This window comes from Apaloderma vittatum, unplaced genomic scaffold (genome assembly GCF_000703405.1).
Source record: "Apaloderma vittatum isolate BGI_N311 unplaced genomic scaffold, ASM70340v1 scaffold3818, whole genome shotgun sequence".
Taxonomy (NCBI): Eukaryota; Metazoa; Chordata; class Aves; order Trogoniformes; family Trogonidae; genus Apaloderma; species Apaloderma vittatum.
In genome coordinates, this window is record NW_009728877.1 from 32,559 (window position 1) to 49,369 (window position 16,811).

Consider the following 16,811-nt stretch of genomic DNA (forward strand, 5'->3'; position numbering starts at 1 on the left):
ACATTTTCTATTTCCAGTGCTGTGTAAATATTGACAACCTTCACAACAAACCAGACAGACCAACATTTCTGCTCAAGTTACTGCCTCCAGCACCCTGAGTTACACAACCCCCGAGCTGGAGCTCCCTGAATCCTTCTCTGAGCTGTTCTCCCGATTGCGTGGCAGCTCTTCAGCATGCTCCCTGCCCATGGCTTTCCCTCTCCCTACAGGGACAGTCACCAGCAACAGCCCCAGTGAGCCATCCTCTGTGGGCCACGCAGAATCAAAAAGTCTTGACCATTCTGTTTTTCCTTATCTCCCCCTTTTGTAAAGTGAGGGACCATCATCTCTCCTTTCCTTAGTCCTCTGCTTGTGCATCTCTTTGGGCTGCACACCAAAATCATGACAGAACGGGAAGGGTGTTCTTACAGTGGGTACAACAACAATCCAGGCTGGAAGCAGGGATCTGCTTTTCAGATCTCAGACATTGCTGCAGTATAATAACCACCACTAGACGGGGCGTATCCATTGTAAAATAATAATCGGGACCACTTGATAAAAGGTCCTGGTCATTATTTTGTCAGGGTGTTTTGTCCAAGCACTGACGTTTTAGTGAAACTGAAGAAATATATTCAATCTCCCTTAACCCTTTTGTGCGATTTCTGCCTCAGGGTGATACATACTATTATTGTGTGCTGTTAAATACTTCTTGCGTTTTATTCCAAAGTGACCAAAATAATTATTTTTCTGGTTACTAAAGCATTTGGAGAGCATCCAGGATGAAAGTGAATACAGAAAAGCCAAACATTTACTATTCTAATAGATAGCCAACAGTGCTTTATGAACTATCCCATTACATCCAACAAATATCATTGCGATTTCACAAAGGGTCTTGAGGACATTTGCTTTAAATTGAAAGACTCTATTTCTAATATACCAAGAACACTTTTAATATTGATCTCGGTGCTCTATGGAGCAATCTAATGTTTTCATTGTGGCACTACTGAAAATCTGGTCTAGTAGACTGGTAAAACTGCATCTTTCAAAGTTACCAACACTAAAAAACAAACTGTTAACATTTTTCATTAATTAAAAAAGGTTTATAATAGCATTAATGATCCTTTCATCAGAATGTGTCATTTAGGTAATGGCAGCCTAGCACATTAACTTCCTTTGGCTTTGCCTTGGCCTTTTAACTCCTCCAACTGATTATTACCTAATTTGTAAAGTCTCCCAAATGGGTCATTAGCTCTTAAACAGATTTCTCCTGCTGTTTGGTATATGCCCTAGAAACAGTAGGCTGTCAGAGAGATAACTGGCTTCAAAGTAGCTATTTCGGGGGGGGGGAAGTTAAAGAAATGCCAGATTAAATTAAGTTTGTGAAATGAATCATGGCTTGAAATATCCCCGATACATGATTAACTAAGACATCACGCAGGATTATTTCTTTTTCCACAAGAGAGCTGGCATCAGACCGTATGTAAGCACATGTGCCCTTGTGAGCATTTGCAAATCCTGCTGCTTCCAATCCGTGATGGCAATCATGCAACCAGGCAGTCACCTGATGGACTAAACTAGGAAACCAAAGAGAAAGGCTCACCTGACCAGCTCTTCTAGTCCTGACATGGTGACCTTCCCTCTCTGCCTCCCCAGCTCAGCCTAGAAAATGTAAACCATTCGCAGAACAACCTGAGACCACAACAAAATCAGCCGTGCTTGGCCCAAGTATATGAACTGCGCAGAGCAATGCTACGTTCACCAACCAAATTAGTGATAATGTCCACTTGCCAAGCAAAAAAGCAAAGGACCACTGCACCTTTCTCAGCTGTAGTTGCATTTTTGTATTTTTTTCTTACAATATGAGGTAGAGCATGAGACTGAAGTAAGCCAGTGTGACTAAGTAAAAACTCTTTGTACTAACCCACTCATCTATTCACGTGAAACAGAATAAATGACTACTGGTTGGCAATATCTGCACTGCAGGAGCTTTGAATATGGAGGTGTTGAACAAATTATATGTTTCCACACAAAGAAAATAACACTTAATGTATAACAACACTTCAACTTTTTCAACTAAGCTCAACTAATACAACTTTACTATTAGCAAACACTTCAGTTTTTCTACGCAGCAACCTTTTCATTCTACTCTTCTACTTTTATAAATCTTTCAGACTCCCTCCTCTTTGGCTCTGTTTTACTTCTTTTAAATGCAATCATCAACTCTTTCTCAAAATGGCCAACTCTGTTCTGGTTTTACCTGGTTTTCCAAAAGGACAACACCTTTATCTTTCAGGTCCTAGCAAGGACACGAGATGTGGTGTCCTCTGAGATGGTGCGATATATGTGGATTTGCAAAACATTAATTAACATAAGAAAATCAACATCCTCGCTACTCTTTTCGTAGCAAAGAAACAGGTCTCTATCACTATGGAATTCTCAGTTTCCTGTTACCATAATTTTCCCCTGGAATAAGTCATATATGCATTGTAGATACTTTGGTTACTATGACCTTCATGCAGTATCATCAGAGGCAATGTGCAATAGCAAAGCTGAAAACCAGAGGACTCTGTGATCAAAGATTTTTAGTTGTTTTCCAGAAATGCCTTTTTATTTAAGAAATCTGCTTTATAGCTTGTTCTGACAAATGCCACAGCTGGAGAAATTCTTCCTCTAAGGGAAGATTTATGATCTATAGGACAGTTTTCTTTCTCTGTATTTTTCAGGAGACTGGATTCATGAAATACAAACTGCTCTTTGATTTGTGTGTCTGCATGTTCAGCACAAAGTAACAAAATATAAGAATAAGAAAAATGACAATACTCTTTATCTACAGGTAACTTTTTGGTGCACACATATCATCTGGTGTGATCAAATGGAAAGTGCTGAAGTACTAGCATCAAATGATGTGGTAGGGACAGGATTTCCCACAGAGAAAACTACAGTTATTCCATTTTTCATGCTGGTGACCTTGTTGGCAGGCACATCAATACCCCAGCAGATGGTTTTGATCAGGGACTGCCAAAACGCCGCACACAGAAGGTTGTGCTTCATGGCAGGCTATCTGCTGAGGAACATCCGTCTCTTGAGAGGGCAGAGTACCAGCTGAAATGTCGCAGGACGTAGCCCAGAGCAGAAGTAATTGTAAAGACAACCTAGTTCAGGACCTCCGAATAGCAAAACAGAAACGAGAACGTAAACTCTTCTTCCTTGGAGAAGACTGCAAGGAGCCAGCAGCAACCAAAACCTGCGACAAAGCTCAGTTTTCCTCTGACTGGGTTATAAATGCCTACTTAGCTGGTGGGCCTGAGACTCAAGGCTCAGTATGGCCAAGGGCCACAGTGCAGATCTTCTGAAGCGACACTGGTGAGGACAGAGGCCATTTGTGTTTTCAAGTGGGGTTTCAAGACGACAACCTTAGTCAGCCTGGGAAGAACAAATACAATCACAAAATCTGAGCAATAACAGCCAATAATGTCTTGTACACAAGAAAGCCTCTGAATAACTTCTGTGTTCAGAGTTAAAAGGCTGCCTGAGCTCTTCCCTAAATGAGGACTGAATGCCAAAAATATCAGACTTAAGGGTTGGTGAGAGGTTGTCAGTTGACTTCACTGTGGCATCACCTTTTGCAAGCTGCTTTTTTATTCATTAATGCACCGATACAGCTGAAAGAAAGATGAAGGCTACACTGGAAAACATTTAACTGCGTTCTGGTCTCCAGGAATCAGTGGCAATCCGCAGTCTCTACCCTTTAAATGCACCTGATGCCACAGATGTCCTGAACTCTAGGTGCTGTGTTTTTCTCACCTTCTGCTATTTTGGCTGTAGCACACTGAAACAGCCCCGCCACCCAACTCAAACCACGGGTGTTCAGCACTTTCAAATCCCCATAGAGAATCACTGTCCTTGTGGTTTGCACAGAAAACTGAGAAAAATACTAGTCTTACCACTGAAGGATGATGTGTTAGGTAATATGATACTCTGTTCTCAAGTTAAATAGCTGCTGCTCAATTACAGTTAGCCCTATAAGTATACGGAACATTTTAAATCACAAAGGTCTGTACTTTGTAGAGATTAAGTAATACTGAACCATGCAAATGACAAATGTAAAAAAGTGTTATTCTGTGACTTACAGTTTTAAAATGATAAGACAACATCCAAAAGTAATCTGATGCTCACAGTCTCTACACTCATCTCTTTGGTTAGGCTGAATATCATTGTGGTAAACAATATGTTGTTTGGGTTTTGGTTTTTTTTTAAACAGTCTATGCAATCCAACTGAAGACAAATCTATGATGTTTTAATATTTGGTTTGTATTTCTTCTCTCACTTATGAGTCTTCCCTATTCAGTTTTTCTTTAAAAAATCAAATCATCTTACTGACGAAAAAGGCATCGTGACATATTTCCAACATATACAGTATTTAAGTCCAGGTAAAAGTAAATCAGCTATAAATTAGTGCATTTCACATATAAAAATGTTCTTTCTGTTTACATTTTAGGCCACAAACTGTTTAAAAGTAGGCACTTAACCTGTACTTGGCCAAAAATAATATCCATCATTTTTTGGTTACTGAATAACTCCGACAGCACTTCTGTTTGTGATATCCTTATCAGACCAATATGCACAGCTTATCATTGGGTATTATCACCCTGAAGCTGAAACTGAAAATAGCTTCAGTCTCTCTTTTCTTCCTTATTCCCCTCATTTCAAGAGAAAGCGTAACACATACTTGAAGGCAACAGTTGGAGTTTTCCCCCAAAATAAGCCTCAGCAGCTGCCTCTTGTGCTTATTGGCTCTTTGGACCATTTGCAGCACTCGTGAGTGCTTAGACGGGAAGAGCCCCACTCCCGTGTGCTGTATGGGGCCGAGGCTACGCACTTGCACTGATGCTAAGCGGTACCCATCAAGCACTAACTCACAGGAACTGTTTCCTTTGGTTGCTTAATCATGAAACGTGATGGTCCGGAGTGGACAGTGTTTTTCTTCATCCTGAGCCATGGCAGCCCTCCCAGGTTATTTCAACACCCGGCCACCTGTGTTGATGAAGACCCCATCCTATTTGTCCCTGAGCTGACAATATTTGTCCCAACGGTGCTGGCTGTTTCAACGGCCAGTTATATCTGTGTGAAGCCACGTAATTACTTCCCTGAATATCCAGGGTATGGAGGAGGTGGGGGATACTGTATTGAAGTCTCTGGGGTTGGAGTATAAGGCGGAGGTAGGTCAGCTGGGTACTCCATTTCGTATTCGTAACTGTACGGTGGTGGAGCCACTGAAATGGGAGAAAAAAGAAGACACTGTTAACAGTCTCTTTTTTAGATGCAGGCCCCCAAGTATTTTCTAGTTGACGTTCAGATTTCTGTACAACACATGCAGTCTCCTGGCAGTGCACTCACTTTTTTTTTCAGACTGTCATTATACAGTCACTTCATGTCAATGCAAGTCCTTGCTTGCTGTCCTTCACTTCCTAGCTGTGTGCCCACTGACACGTTGTGCTGGTAACCGTGTTTGAGTGGCCATACAGCAGATGACACCAGGGTGATGTGGCAGAGCTAAACTTTTTGAGGGGAGGAAGGCTGTTTTTTTCTCAGATCCATCCCCTTTCATCCCCCTTCAGCAGCCACACGGATTTATGTTGTCTCAAAATGACGGGGCAACCAGGGCTTTTGTTGATCTCCACAGACCTCTTGAACACCCTCTGGATTGGCAGGAGATGTGTGACATGCTGTGCCACACTAAGGGCATCTCCCAGGGCAAATGCTGGACATCTTCCCAGGACCTTCCCAGGGCTTGGGCTGAGAAAGAACAAAGCTTTTGCCTTGTTCACACCAATAGAGACATCTGAGGAGAGTCCCGTGTTTGTAAACTGGGTCAGGCATTGAGGAAACACCAAAAATATTCACAAACAGCTGAAAACATTTTATCAACTACTTCTACTAACTTTAGAGAAGAAGGATTAAGTCAGTGATCAAAGAGACAGTAAATGCGGCAGACTGATGGCATGGTAGGAACAGAAGGCCCTGATAAAAAAGCCATTGTGGCATATTTCCAATGTATACAGTATTTAAGTCCAGGTAAAAGTAAATCACCTATAAATTAGTGCATTTCACATATAAAAATGTTATCGAGTAGCCTCTACAAATTTTAAGGTCCAGTCTGCTCACGTCTCTGTTTATGTCACCACAGATGCTTTCCCACACCCCTCCCTAGATATTTCAAGCAGACTGGCACTTGAATAGAGAGGAAAGAGAAATCTAGGATGTTTGTGATGGAGAGAAGAGTCTTAAATCCTAGAGTGCTGCAAAAAGCACTCCCTGCTCTCTGAAAACCCGGCTGCTGCTTTGGCTGATGCCAAAAGAAGGGATCCCCTGGTTTGCTGTTCCTGTGCAAAATAGGTAACGGCAGCAGGGAGGGCTGGTCACAAACCCTGCAGCTAAAGCCAGGTCAGTCATTACTCCAGAAGTGTTCATGACAGCGAGGAACATAGAAATAATTTCTGAGATTCCTCATCCTCCAGAACTGCTGCTGCTGCTGTGAGGAAGAACTGCTCAAAGCAATGTTTGCACCAGGAACCCGGAGCGTGCAGAGTCAAACTGCCTGGAGGTGGAAAGACAGGGGTGAGTCATTGCAGGAGCAGACTTGGGGAGGAAAAGGCTACAGCCCCAGAGCCTTCATTTTGCTCTTGTTTTTACAGCTTGCAGCAACTATTAAATTCTGAAGTAGCTCTTCAGCAATTCATGGCTGGGAATATTGCAGTTTTCTTTCATTACTCATTTCTCTATGCAAAACAATGTTGCAATGATAAGGATGATTATAGATGGTTTTAGCTTAACTGGAAAGTAAGAGCATGAGGGAAAAAACAGACCCTGAGAGCAGTGAATGTGATAAAGGAACACATAATAAATACTGCATAGCTTGCCTACAAGTATACATGATACACCTGGGGTTTGCTGCACCCTTTGCAAAAGGAAGGAATATAAAGGCAGCAGATCTCGAAGAGCAGGATGAGGGGACTTCACCCATGAAATACCATTGCCTTTTGTTACAGTGAGCTCTCAAGTTTTCCTGAGACAGTTGCTCCTGGATTTGTAATTAACAATTTCACTGAAGTAGAGGCATAGCTGCACTGCATAAACACCACTACACTGCTTCCATGGTTAGCTTTGCTCTCAACAATGTAGCCACTTTCACGTGGTGTGGAGGCCGGACGAACGAGCGGTGCAGATCCACCTTTGGTGCTTCTGTACCCCGATTCTAGACTGGTGCAGGCTGACAAGTGTGAGGCAGAGAGTAGCTCTGCACAGAGCCAGCTCAGGTACAGCCTGATATACCAGTTCCCACTCACTACAGGCACAACTGCACCATGATGGGTCCCTCCTATCCCCTGGGGTGCCCCAGAGACCATGACAGCTTATTAGCTCAATGCCAGACGTGACTTAGGCTCTGTCCCTCCCCTGGTGCTGTCCTGCACCTAAAAAACCATTACACCAAAACATATTTAACCCACAGATGTGCCTCCATTGAGCACATCCAACACTCAGCTAACTTTGACCAAGGCACAACGGGCATCTCTGCACTGTGCTCCAAGTTCCCATCAGCTGAGGCATGGTGCCAGGTGGATGCAGAGAGCCAGCTTGGATCCAGCACTGCGTGCCAGCTGGCAGTCCCTCCTGGGACACACAGCAGAGAAGACCCTGCAAAGGCGCCCGCGTGCCTTTGTAGAAGTCACCGGGGACCCTGCAGGGCCCAGCAGGACTTCTGAGCTCTGGCCAAGCACCAGCCAGCTCAGGCTGCATCAGACTCCACATGGCACCGCTCGAAGCCTTTGTGCTACGATTCACAGACCTTATTGTCCAGGTTTTCCCCTCTCTGTGGTATGCTGGGCCCCATTATATTGGACATTGAAATGGAGCTGACTGCATGTGAGTAAGAGCAAATACAAGAACCAGGACACAAAAGAAGAACAACTGATCCGTCACCAGAGAGGCCCTGGCACACAGAGAAGGTCTACCCTGCACAATGCAGCGCTGCCCCCAGCGAGGTCACAACGTGTGACTGCAGGCACTGCAATCCATACAGCTGTGTGAGTGTGGCACCTGGCCAGACCTCATTAGCCCACTGAGTAGCTGAATAAATTAGCCAAGGCAGAATGCTGCACTGACGAGCACCATGCACGCTGAGCTGTCCTACGTTTCGCAGCAGGGAATCGTGCGGTTCTCCTCCATCCTGAGAAGAGCCTCCTGCTGTACCCACACTCTGCATTTACCGCAGAGCCGTAACTATCGGAAGATACACTCCCACTCAGGCACCCTTACAGGCATGACATTTCGCCTCCTTACCTGGGTACGTGGTGATGGTGTTGATGTGCGTAGTTCGGATGACACCTACTCGAGTCCCATGGTTGTTCTTCATGCACATGCAGATACAGATGGCAATCCCGGCAATCACTCCCATTATAAAGACTATACCGAAAACAATTCCAGCTATCGCCGTGCCTCTGCAAAGGGAATGGAAACATGCAGTCAAGTAATGTCAAACTTGGTCAAATAATGTTTACAAAACCAAAGTTGTTTTCTCAGGAGTGGCCCCCATTTGAGAAAAAAAGTGCATACTGATTATGGAAAATGCTGCCAATTTTGATCCATCAGGGCACTGGAATAGAAGAAACAACAGGTCTCCGTGACCCAAATGAGAAACTCTTTCAAAGTTGCCTTTGCAATCATGCCAGATCACTCTGCCCATTTACCATATAGTGAATCCTCTAGTTCCAGGACCACCTGAATGTAAAAGCTTTTACATATTACCAAAAATAGTTTCTTCCCTTTTCCCTCATCAGACAAGACTTTTTTTTTTTTTCCCCCTAGAGGCATTGGTATGATTTTCTTTTGAAAAGAAAGAGTAAGTTATCCTCAGTAATAAATTCCAGAAGCATCTCAAAGTGTCTACATCCTGTGCTTCCACAGGAATGGTTTTGTCATTGTTTTATCTTAGGTCAAAAAGTCCTTCTGCTGTGCTTCTGAGCCTACAGAATAAGGGGTGCCTCATCTTCTTGAGGATGAACAGCAAGAAGCAAAACTCTTTCACCCTCTTCCATACCTATGCTGCCGCCAGCATAGGTATTCGAGGCTTAAATGATTTCTTTTCAGATGGTCCAGAGGAAAGAATTTAGCTCAGCCCCTGAAGCAATGAATCAGCCTTTCCTTGAAATTATATAGAGAAAGGAAAGGAAGCCTTATTGCATGGACATACAGGAGAAAAGTCTCACCAAGAGGCACTGAAAAGCTCCCAATAATATTGAAGGTAAAATCAGCCTTTCTGATGAACTCTAGTTCACTCACATCTGTAGTCAGGCACAGGCAGAGAAACATATGTTATATGAAAGACAGTATTTATAGCCTACCCTTTTATGAAAAAACCCCAGTGACTTGCTTGAAACATTCTTACTCTGTGCATCTCTTCATCTTCCAGCAAAGTTTTCAAATATCAACCCTGCTGGCAACTTGTTTTACTGGACATTTTAATCAATTCAAGCTGATAAGTTTGTCAACATGAATAAACTCCAATAGGAATTATTGTAATGTAGAGAATAAAGCAAGCACTGTAATATTACAAAGACAAATATTAAAAGCTAAACCAACCACAGTTTAACTTCCTCATACAAGTGTGGACATATACAGCAACCTCGACTTTCAAAATGCTGATGGCCTACTGGCTTCCAATAAGTCATCAAGAGTCAAGATGGACTCAATATTTGAAAAATCAGACCTTGCCTTTAGGAACCCAAATATGAATTTAAGTGCATGTTTTAGGCCCCAAGCATTCAGAAACTTGGCTGAGATTTGCAGTACAATTACTGAACTGTACAGCATAAGTAAACACAGACAATTTGTTGTCTTACTAAAATATACTGACAGGCAGCTAAATTGTTCTCTGCTGTTATGCAGCAATTAATGAAGAGTGTTCAGGGAGAGCAAACCTGTTAATATTTTGCAGAATATATAAGGGCCTAATTTACAAAACCTTAACTCATGGTAGCAAGCACCTGGCCATAAAACCAGTAGCTCAAAACACTGATGTGATGAAGTGCTTTGGTATTAACCACCATGACTAACTGAGAAACACCTTCCCACCCCCTCCACATCCTTGGTTGTTTGTGTCTAACACAAAAAAGTCTGATGCTCTTGTAAGACGTGACCAAGGGAGCCACAGTTTACCCATCCTGCTCTCTCTGGGAATATTATCACTACCTTGAGAGAAACTGCTGTATGACAAAACAGTTTAATTCAGGAGATACTTTAACACTATAGTGCCTTAATTCCAGAAAGTTTTCTTATAATATCACAATTAGAAAAATCAAGTATAATGCATAGTAATCTTGTTACAAACAACAATGAATCCCTACTGCTTTTGCTACATCAACTTAGCGGATGAACCGCTGTGCCCTTCGCACAGCACTGCACCACAGCGCCACAGGGAAAGCTGTTAGTCTGAAATAATCCCTTTCTCGGCTGGAAGAAGCAGAACCAGCCACTGCTGACCACTGGCCTCTCAGGTCCTGCATTGCATTTCTGCTCTGCATATGGTCCACCGCTGCCTGGGACCTGCATCCCAGGTACGGTCTGCCTGTCTGACCTGCTCAAAACCCTTCCACCCTGAGGAAAACCCAAGCTCCGTCCTACAGGCTGACAGAAATGAGCAACTCACCATACGTTATCTCCCAGTGCTCAATTAACAGTTCTGTGTTAATAAAGCTCACTTTAAAAAGAGTTTGTCTTAGCCATTTCCAAAGGCAAAGGCATTCCATTTGTTCCAGCAGTGGTGAGCCAGAAGCCCCGAGCGATGGGTTGCACTTTTCAGGTGCCAGTGCCTGCTGGGCACCCCAGCCTCACACCCGAAGCCCGTTCTTCCCTTCTGCATGAACAGCACCTGCTTCAAAGCAATACCACTCCACTGATTTAGACGACAATTTCATGACACTTTATGTAAGAAATAAAAGTATTCGTAAGGAAAGGAAAAAGGATGACAAGAGGTTGGAGACCATCTGCAAAAGGAGATTCCACCTTTCTTGAGATGTTAAGCAGATACTTACACACCTGCCAGTTTGCTTTGGGTGACAGAGCTGAGATCCAAGGACTCATGTGCAGGCCTATCATTTTCCTAGCGATCCTTTGGTGGTGTTGGCTGACTGCCACTATCTTGCCTCTACAAAGAAACAGCAGTAGGGCAAGATACGGCTGTAGAAAGCCCCTCTGTATCTGCCTGCATCTGAAATTCAAAAAGGGCTTAAGTCCCCTGGCAAAACTCCCAAGCTGGAAAAGGCCTCTCAGTCTAAACACAACTCTAATGAAAACCAAAAAAAACCCCTGCTTCTGCCATGCTAGCAAACCCAGGTTCGTAAGCAAAACAAGGAATATCCACTGAAGCATTCTTTTGCTGGTTCCCACCGTAGCTCCTGCTGGTATAGCCATGAACCAGGAACAAAAACAGTCACCAAAGAAAATATTTGCCAGCTTAGCTTTGCTGACAAAACAAGTGAGTGCAAGTCTTGCTCACAGTTCTGAAATCAGGACAAAAAGTAGTTTAAATAGCTAGACCCACCGCTGCTTGTGGATTCCAGTTTTCACACCGCAGTGGTAAATTTAGACCACCTATGGATGGTTATGCAAAGAGAGCCCGAGATATGGAGCAAAAGATATAGGTCACTTTTTAAATGCAGTTAGAGCCTGACTGAGCACCAGCAGAAAGACGTGCACTGGTCTCGGTGGGCTTCGGATCAGACCTAGTGCCACGCACGTGAAACTGTTCCACGAATGAAGTGTTTGAATTGAAAAACATCTGTTTTGAGAGGTCTTCAGGAGATGTATGCTCCAAAATATATATAACAGAACATAATACTATACTCCTCTCTGATTGCGAGTTGAAGTGCAAACCCATCCCGATTCAGAGACCTGCAGCCCCTGCCATGCACAACGGTCCCCAGTAAAACTAGGAACGTTCTGCCTCTAATCATCAGGCTGCACCTTTTCAGCACCCAATCCTGGCAGGACAACAATGATGAAGTAGTTGTTTTGGGCACAGAACATGAAAATAAATGTTTGTTACCCTTACAGAAAGCCTACGGTATATATGAAGAAAAATAAGGATGTATTTTTTATAAAATGGCGAAATTTCTCTTCGTGCTATTAGGAAATTTTTAAAAATAAGCATCCTGTAAGTAAATAACCCTTATTCTGTATTGAAAATGTTGACTTTGTCTTTCTCTCACTGATATTCTTGACTTCTGTACAGAAGCACAGAGGGATACAGCAATTTTTCATGCTATCACCACTGTAGAGCTGTTCAAGGGAAAGTGCCTGAGAGAAAAAGGACACTAAAGAAAAGACCTAGAAACCTCACAGCAGAGTTACATAGCAACTAGGAAGTTTGAAATAAAGGGAAAACCTTGAAATGGAACAATTTGAAGGAAAACATCATGCAAAGTCCTTTACAGAAGCAAAACCAATGAAGAGAAAAAGACTGCCACAGAAAAACAATGCACATAAAAGTAAAGATGGAGAGAAGGAAAAGTAATTTTAAAGCTATGGAAATGTCAAGAGATGTTGTCAGGGTAAAAAGCAGATACTCAAAGAAGCAGCTTTCCACCTGCTTTTAGCAACATCCCACTGGAAAGAATATACATTTCATTCGCAGCTTAACATTTCTGGGCCAGCAGAACCTCTTGTGGGGGATCAGACCTTTTGCTGGGTGGCACCAAGGCCTCAGCAATGCTGGAGCCAGGCAGGGCTCTCACCGCTCCTGCAGCTGGCACGGCTGAGGTGCCCGGGGTCAGGCAACATGTCCCTCGGGGGAACGGGAAGCTTGGGTGTTTTACACAAGTGCCAGAGGCGACACCAGGGCTTGCTCCAGTCTGCAACGCCTCAGGTTGAGATAACTGGAGAAAAAGGAGAGAAACTGGAAAGCAACCCTGCTCCTTTAGGTCTTACTCAGTGGGAATTAAGTTCCTTTAGTGCCCCTTCCCCCTCCAGAAGGCTACTACTTTGGGAGTTAGGCAAGCAAAGTGAATGTCAAACTTGCTCAAGACAAATACTGCCTCAGTTGTCATCTCCACTTTGGGCACAGTGGATCGCGAAGGTTTAAAAATCTTGCAGCTCAACAGGTTTGTGTTTCTTCAAGGAAGAACGATCACTGAATAGGCATCAATTTTTAAACATATTGCCAAAATTTGGGAGCCAGCTATACATGGCCTCTACCGCTGTATGGCAGGGACTTTGTAGCCCATTGGCCTCTGTTCTCCCTTCCTGGGTTCTGCTCTAACTTCATATGTGGTACTGCATGAAGCATAAAACTTGGCTGGGGAGCCTGGTTTATTAGTACAAAACTGCAAAGAAAATCAAAAAAAACCTTTCAGTCAGCTTTTCCAGGAAGCCCACAGCGTGCAGTGTAGAATGTTTTAATCCCGCTGCCATTGAGATAGTCCACCCTAAGTCTGCCTCCCCTGACCCTGCTTCCCACCCAGGGATCCCCAGCAAAATGCATGTCCCCAAAACTCCCCACATCACTGCATCTGAGGGATGCTGTGCAGCACACTCCCAAAAAAAACCCTTTCAGTCAGCTTTTCCAGGAAGCCCACAGCGTGCAGTGTAGAATGTTTTAATCCCGCTGCCATTGAGATAGTCCACCCTAAGTCTGCCTCCCCTGACCCTGCTTCCCACCCAGGGATCCCCAGCAAAATGCATGTCCCCAAAACTCCCCACATCACTGCATCTGAGGGATGCTGTGCAGCACACTCCCTGGCCTCCATCTGGCTCTGAGGTGTCCTCAGCATGGGGGCACACAGGTCTGGCTCCAGTTACGGGTCAGGGCAAACAGGGTGATGCACAAGCAGACAGATGTCCACTGCACCAGAGACCTCCAGCCGCATCCTTGCATCCCCATGCTGTTTCAGCCTCCTCAAAATCCTCCTGCTGAGGCTTGGGTTGCCCTCCTCCCATCACATCTGCACTCATGCTTCCACATCTCCACCTCCTCAGGGTGCTGGGACAGCCACAAATGCTGGCACCATTCTCCTCTGAGCGTGTCGTGGGGACAGTTTCCATTTGCACATCATTCCATGTCCCTGGTGCCTGGCAGCACCCCGCACTCCCTGGGTGCCTCGGTGGGGGGCATGGCGCTCTGCTGGCTGTCCTCATGCTCCTGGCTCCTCAGCTTCGGGTTGTGCAGCCCTCACACCCCTGCCCTTTTTGCTTTTGTCCTTCACAAGCAGATGGCTTCTCTTGATTCCTGTCTCCCTTTAGCCTTTCCCCTCCCTGGAACACCTTTAAAGGCTTTCTTAAACTGCAGAAGCCACTAAGGGCAAGTAGCCAAAAAGACACCTTGGGAAGAGCATAAAAAAAGGACAAGACTTTCTCTCCTGGCCTCCTTCAACGATTCACAGCTCAGCAACTTTCTGACCCAGACAGGCTGGTTTGTTTTTTAACTGTATCTCTCAGTGGATTTCTCCCCTGCAAACCTGCCCAGCCTCACCCTGAGCTTAAATTTTAGCATCCTCATGTGGCAAAGAGCTCCCTAGCTTAATTACATATCTGAAGAACTGTCTCCTCTGGTCTATTCTGAACCGAATGCCCAGTAATTTTGCCTGAGCATCCTTGCTCTCAGCTCATCAAGCTGCCAGCTACCCCTTCTGCACTGCCCATGATTTTACTTACCTTCTGCAGCACACCAGGCAGCCAATCCTCCCTCAAACTGCAGGTGCCCCCTCCTGCTTGGCTGTTCTGCGTCACTGGGACCACTTCATGTCCCTGACCACCCCCGCCCACCCTTCCTTGCACTTTTTCTCAACCTTTTTTACTGTTTTCTGAAAGCTAAAGCAGAAGCATATATGACACAGAAGCACAATAATATTTGCTGTTTTCTTCTCTATTTTCTTTTTAAATAATCTGCAGCATTAGATTTGTTTTTTCTTGACTGTCAGACAGTTGGGAATAGGTTTTATGTAACTATTTAGCATAACACCAAGTCTCATTTCTGAGAGGTAACATCAGCCCATAGCCCGTCGACTCGTGTGGGAGTTTGGGCTGGTTTTCCCTGTATGCATTATGTGAGGGTTCTGAGTGCTGGATTTCCTGCCCTGGTGCCTGGACTCATGTCCTCTGCCAGAGGACACAGGCAAAGGCCAGTGCAGGTGAATTTAAGCCACAGGTTTTTCCAAAGCCCAGCTCACTCCGTAATACCATATCAATTCAGAAACTATCATTGCAGAAGAGAAAGCTCCACACCAGAGATGCATTTATATCGGCAAAAAGCCCTTTTCATCCTGTAATAGCTCATGTTAGCAATTTTACAGCAATTTGACCGAGTATGGCAAGAAGTTGTTAGAAGCATGTAAAGATCACTATTCCCACTCTGCCTTCACTGTATTTCATTACCATATTAGTGCAAGAAAGATGTGCCACTCGCAGTTTTCACTCCGCTCAGCTGATCTCTTCCATCTCATCATCTTTCCTAATTTCCAGTACTTTCTTAGTTCTCCAATTAATTTATTGCCAACTCTCTGTATCTATAATTTGCTGGCACTGCATCTCGAGAATAATATTAATAATAATGAGTGTGATACATTTTGGAATACTACTGCTATTACTAATAAATATCCTTTAATTTTTTCCCCTTTCAGGCATTCAAGAAGAAGCTGAGAAAGGATTTTTTAAAACACATTCTCTGAGATAAAATAAAATAAAAAAAATCAATGATCTTTGATCTTCTGATTCAGCCACTGATGTTTCAAAAAAAAGTACTCTTTGTACTCTTATTCAGACCTGATGTTATTTGGAGGGAAGAGGTGTCAGGCTATTTCTTTAATTTGGTTGGCAAAGCTTGGGTTACTTGGACTGATAGCAGAAGTGCAGCAGGATCACGCGTTGCCTTCTCCCAACACCGCCGAAGCAGACAGATCCATTCTGGGGGGTGTGCCTCTCTCCACAGTTGTCCCTTAATTTTCGTACGAACAAAACCATGTAGTGAGTGATCCTTTAAGGGACTAGCTTTGCTGTCCAGGGCATTTTACCTGTACGGCTTGGGCATGGTACCTTGAGAACCCCATGGCAAAAGTTGATGGAGGGGTGACTGAATGAGCCAGAGCACCTCACAGCTGAGCCAGCAGACTTCTCGCTATGGAATTTTACAGGCCTAGAAGGCAGACACCAGTGTGCTGTGAACTGAAAAGCCATCCAACTTGGGAATCAGTTAAACAGTCAGCTAGCTGCTGCCTCCTGTTTTAAATTAAATAATTAGTTCATAGAGTAGCAACCTAAACAAACTAGCTTTGCCTTTCGGCTTTACTTTGCAAGTTGTACTTAGTTAAAATTCCAACTAGTACTTCCTTTAAATACAGGTTTTACCTCAGGGAGGAAGCAGATGATTGTCAGCTTCCATAAACAAATCCCACCTTAAAACTGGGTACATACCGTACTTCGACAGTATTTCTCTTCTTTTGCACCCAATCAGTTGTATTTGAGGTCTGTTAATGTTTAATTCCTTCCAAACAGTTTCCTCCATGCCATTCCCTCTATGTCTTATTCTGCTTGCAAGAGTATTAACTCAAGCACCAAAATATCCTGAGTAGTTGCTGTACAATGAACAGGTGGCAGGTAATCATCTGAATTCCTGTCCTCCCTCCTTCCAGCTCCTTGCAGACAGGTCATCACTCTGCGACTGCTCCGTATTGTTAAGCTACATAGTCTTGCAAAGGGTTAAAGGATGATCTGTTCTATCTTTTAGTATTGCCAGTGCCTGAGCAATAGGGTAACTTTCAATATCTTGTTAAAATGCTGCTGAA

At 44.0% G+C, this 16,811-nt stretch overlaps 1 protein-coding gene across 1 annotated transcript; it reads right to left on the minus strand.

Annotated features, from left to right (window-relative positions):
- Window positions 1-5,118: 5,118 nt before the first annotated feature.
- On the minus strand, window positions 5,119-8,477 carry CYYR1 (cysteine/tyrosine-rich 1; the record flags this gene model as incomplete). The annotated part of the gene is made up of 2 exons (XM_009874231.1): window positions 5,119-5,252; window positions 8,320-8,477. Coding segments are annotated over 2 exons (292 nt in total), but the record flags the coding sequence as incomplete, so codon positions are not given.
- Between the last annotated feature and the right edge of the window lie 8,334 nt (window positions 8,478-16,811).